Source organism: Lactuca sativa, chromosome 2 (genome assembly GCF_002870075.4).
Source record: "Lactuca sativa cultivar Salinas chromosome 2, Lsat_Salinas_v11, whole genome shotgun sequence".
NCBI classification, from domain to species: Eukaryota; Viridiplantae; Streptophyta; class Magnoliopsida; order Asterales; family Asteraceae; genus Lactuca; species Lactuca sativa.
In genome coordinates this window covers 79,280,407-79,285,239 of record NC_056624.2, presented here as the reverse complement: position 1 = coordinate 79,285,239, position 4,833 = coordinate 79,280,407, and the positions used below count along the sequence as shown (strand labels likewise).

Genomic DNA, 4,833 nt, shown 5'->3' with positions numbered 1-4,833 from the left:
TGGAGGTGAAACTACGTAATAACCTCCATGTGTGATAGAAGACCCAAAACTAAATTTGACAGAGAATACGAAGACAACACGTAGCAATCACCGAAGATAATTAATTGGAGTTAATCTTTTAAATAGGTGTATAATAAAATCAAAAAAAAAATTGTCCAATCAGAACAAAACATTGTTCCTATGGGAACATGAAAATTATCTTATTATATAATATAACGAGTTAAATTGGTACAAAACATATCATTATAACATAAAAGAGTAAACTAGAAATTTAGTACATATCGGTTTTCTTTTTCTTTTCTTTTTTAATTGTAACATTTGATCATTTTCATAATTTAACTTTGTTATGATTTCTCTGTCAGCATAACATAATTTTTCCTTTAATTATTTATTTATTTATTTTTCATATTTTATTAATTAGTCGTAATCCTCAAATGAAAATCTCAGCCATCCTTGGCGGTTGGTATTTTTTTGTGTAACTCGCACTTGCAACCTCTCTCCCTCTTTTATCTCTCTCCCCCAGTTCACTTCTTATCAACCCAAACAAAACAACAAACCTAACTCCATCCAAAATTTGTAGAAAATATGAACATGATAGTATAAACATGGTGAAGAAAATATTGTAATGAAGTTTTCAAAACCAAAAATTTGTATAAGAAGTTAAACAGAGAAGATAAAATCAATGTCACACTTTGAAAAAAGGATAAAGATCGAACCAATTGAATTAAATTAATACCATCCAACTACGTATAAAGTTGAGTTGATCGAATTGTTCAAGTGAAGTAGGCATTCCCTTTGACTATGTTGGTAATATAGTTACTTACAAGCTAACTAATAATAAAATAGAACGGTTATACATTCTAAATTTTCTTTTAAAAACTAGCAAACGGTCAACTCTTCTTAGTTTTACAATAAAATAAACCATAAGTCTCCATTAAAGCTTCCAATAGAATTACAAAGAAATATTAAGAAAACATTAGCACATTAATTTGGACAAATCGTCATTTAATGTTTTAAAGTGACCGAAATTGCAAGAAAATCGAACAATAAGGCCGGTCGTGTTACAATTGAAAAAATGGACTTAATTCAAAGATATCATGAAACCACAAGGACTAAAATTGTAATTTGCTCTAGAATAATAAAATTAGTTATTGAAATAATCTAACGACAAGTTTCTTGCCTTCCCACATTGAAAGGGACACACCCAAATATGCTTCCGGTTCCATATCCCAACCTCCGAAACCATGGAGTGTGCGTGCTCTTCCTCTTTGTGGGTCATCACCAAATCGTCTCTCTCTATATCTCACTATATGCTCACCGGAAGTGGAAGCGGCAATATAAAGCAATTGACTTTAACTAAATCCTCCAACCAAAAAAGTCTCTCTTCCCTCTTTTCTCTCACTATAAATACACGCATATACATATAGATATAGAAAGAGAGAGAGAGAGAGGGAAGAAGAGTAAGTGGAGAAAGAAACAACAATCAAACATTTTGAACAGCAACTACAACCACTCTCACATCATCATACCTTATGATTATTTTCTTCCTTTCTTTACCCCACCTACTACCCCCCACTCACCCAAAAAAATCAACTCCAATTTTCCCATTGTAAGTCTCCACTTTCTCTCTCTAGACTTTCATATGCTGTTGCTTCAATTCACTCAATTTCTTCAAGTAACAGTTACTATGCTTTCCCTTTAATTCATACGAATAGTAGATTAGATAGGTCTTTCTTGAAAACCCCTTTGATCACCATGGTAGTCGAAGTATATGGGTGTTTCAGTTTCTGTTCTTGATTCGTTTGATTCTGTTAGTTTCAGTTCCTGGGGTTTCCCTTTGATTTTGATATGGATACGTATGATCAAACCACTCGGTTTCGTTATAACCCCACTGAAGACAGTATTGAATTTTCTGGGATTCTTGAAATATTTATTCATCATGCGAGAAACATTCATAACATATGTATCTACGAAAACCAAGATGTTTATGCCAAATTCTCCCTTACTTATAACCCTGATGAAACCTTATCAACCAGGATCATCAATGGTGGTGGTAAAAACCCAGAATTCAATGAGAAATTAGCGATCAAAATCACCCAATTCGATGCTGTTCTCAAGTGCGAAATGTGGATGCTTAGTAGGGCTAAGAATTTCATGGAAGATCAGCTTTTGGGGTTCTCTTTAGTTCCATTATCTCTAATTCTTGGAAAAGGAGAATTAACCCAAGATTTTAGTCTTTCTTCCACTGATTTATTTCATTCTCCTGCTGGAACTGTCAGATTGAGTCTTTCTTTAAATACTAATTTCCCTTTTGATTCTTCCCTTATTTCTTCCAACAATTCGTCCATAACATCTGAAGTTATTTTGTTAGATCGAAAGATCTCTGAGGTTGCTCTTGATATCGAATTCCCAGATATCAATGTAGCTCGTGAGAATCAACAGATGGTTTCCGAGTACTTCGGGTTATCTCAAAATGGTTGTTCAGGTTCTACCCGGAATGTTCATTCCGGGCAGAACCATAACCAGCCCGGACCAACTAGAATTGTTGGCCCGGGCTCGTTTCTTTGTTTAGGAGCATCAGATCAAGTGGATGACTACGAAATGACAGTCAACTCTGGCTCGATTTCTCCTCAAGATAGCATTCAGAATTCGGGTTTCTTTAGTTCAACAATGACTAGTTTAAGTGACGATAGAAACTCAGCTGATTCATCGGAAAAAAAGATGACTTTGATAGGGGAATCGTCGAATTCTCCTAAGATTGACAATTTGAACGATAAGAAAGAGGCAAATGAAGAACCTGCAATGCAGCAACAGATTGTTGACATGTATATGAGGAGTATGCAACAGTTTACTGAGTCTTTGGCGAAGATGAAGTTGCCACTGAATCTTGAAAAGATTGAAGGAGAAGATCGTGGGGATGTTATTCAGCGACCAAAGAACAATGTGGAGAAGAAGAAAGAAGGTGGACGGGTTTTCTATGGTAGTCGTGCTTTCTTCTGATAATTTGTCTTATGGCCCGGTGGTATCAGTAGATTTCTAGAAGCTTTAAGTTATGAATTTTTCTTTTTTATTTAAGGATATTAAGATATCAGTTTGTTAAACGTTCGTAGTAAAAAGTTTGATTGGAAGTCTTTTTGTATCTTATCATCATTATATATGATTCTTCCTTTGGTTTTCTATGTTTTTGGCATGTTTGTTATAAACACCATTGTTGCTAACATCGGTTTTATATTTGTATATGATTATAAACGATTTTTTTCTCTTAAAAGATGTAGTATTAATCGATAATATATATATAGATTCACAAAGGAAACGGTTGACTAAACTAACTTGATCACAATACATTAACACATGCAAACTATATATCAATTAGCAATGTTTTAAAAACCGATTAGGACTGATGTTTTAAGAACCGGATTGGATTGTTGGCCGACTCGGTTGGACCAAATATCGGAGAATTGAGTGGTTCAACTAGCACTGGTTTTATGTTTATTTCTGAAAAAGATAAACCGTCCAGTTTTTATAAAAACTCAGTTGAACCTGTTAAATTGAACCGTTAAAATCAGTATTGAACCATTAATTAATTGGACTTGGTGGTTTTTTTCACATCTACTTAGACTCTCTTATTACCATATATATTTTTGTTTGATAACTACTCGCGGGTGCAGAGCCATTCATTACGATTCCAAAAAGTGAATATGAGAACTCTTTGAATATGAGATAATCAGATAAGTGACAAACATAATTAGGAAAACGAGAGTCAAGGAAACATGGTGGTTGATGCATATAAATTGTTTCCTAAAGATAATTATACAGAAATGCATTTTTCAGGTCAAGTTAATGAACACGTCAATGTTCGAAACAATGAGACTAAGAACCCTATAGATAGTAGCTAGTTTGAAAACTAGACTAAACTTCACGTCAAAATCAATGTTAGGGTGTTGGATTTAACCATTAGCAACTAAAAGATCTTTATAATGGCAAGGGTGTCACCAATATTGAGTTTATTTTGTATATTAATCTAGTATTGAGTTTATTTTTGTAGATCCGTCTGAACCACACAATATTCATGTACAACGATCATAGAACTAGGACCCAATTACAATTAAAAATAATAGAATTATACTCCTCATGGAATTTAGCTAGTTAGGATCATATAAATCTTGTAGGTATGAAAAAGGCACAGTGGAAGTTATATTGGTGTGAGGTTTGATGCATTGAATGGGTTTGACGAACCTATATGTGGCACATGCCATCATGAGATCTGAATATGAACTTAGGGTATGTAGGACACAGTGAGTTAAACGTAAGGATGGTGACTGTGGGGTTGATTTCATGAGGAAAGATAGTAGCGTGGTCATATTGTTGGATTAGTGTTTAAGTCCATAACTATAATTGATATGTACTTGACCTGATTTGGCATGGTCCATTTGGATTGCATGGCATCGAAACAATTGGATAGACTAAATGAGAAACAGTGATACTTATGATTTATATTAATATATTATAAGTTCTAATATATTAATATGAAATCACATTATTGAATTAGTATTGATCAAGAATTAATTTAGTGATCAAAAGGAACTAATTAAATATAGACTCTTATATATATGGTGGGCCAAGTTCATTTAGGTTGGGCTAAGCCTTCATGGATAGTCCATGGAGTGTTTAACCCATGGATCCTATGGAAATGAAAGGTCATGGGTATTAGGGTTTATATGAATGTAACCCTAATCCTCCATACTATATAAAGAGGTCCCTAGTTCATGAAATGGGAACTAGTGTATAGTACACAAGAGGGCAAAACTGATTTGGTGTAGATTTATTCTCAAG

The 4,833-nt window shown here is 33.8% G+C and overlaps 1 protein-coding gene across 1 annotated transcript; it reads left to right on the top strand.

Annotated features, from left to right (window-relative positions):
- The first annotated feature begins 1,195 nt into the window (after positions 1–1,195).
- Positions 1,196–3,177, top strand: LOC111900902 (uncharacterized). The gene has a single exon (XM_023896771.3). It carries the CDS (start codon positions 1,849–1,851, stop codon positions 2,998–3,000), a length of 1,152 nt encoding a protein of 383 aa, XP_023752539.1. The 5' UTR covers positions 1,196–1,848; the 3' UTR covers positions 3,001–3,177.
- The last annotated feature ends 1,656 nt before the right edge of the window (positions 3,178–4,833 follow it).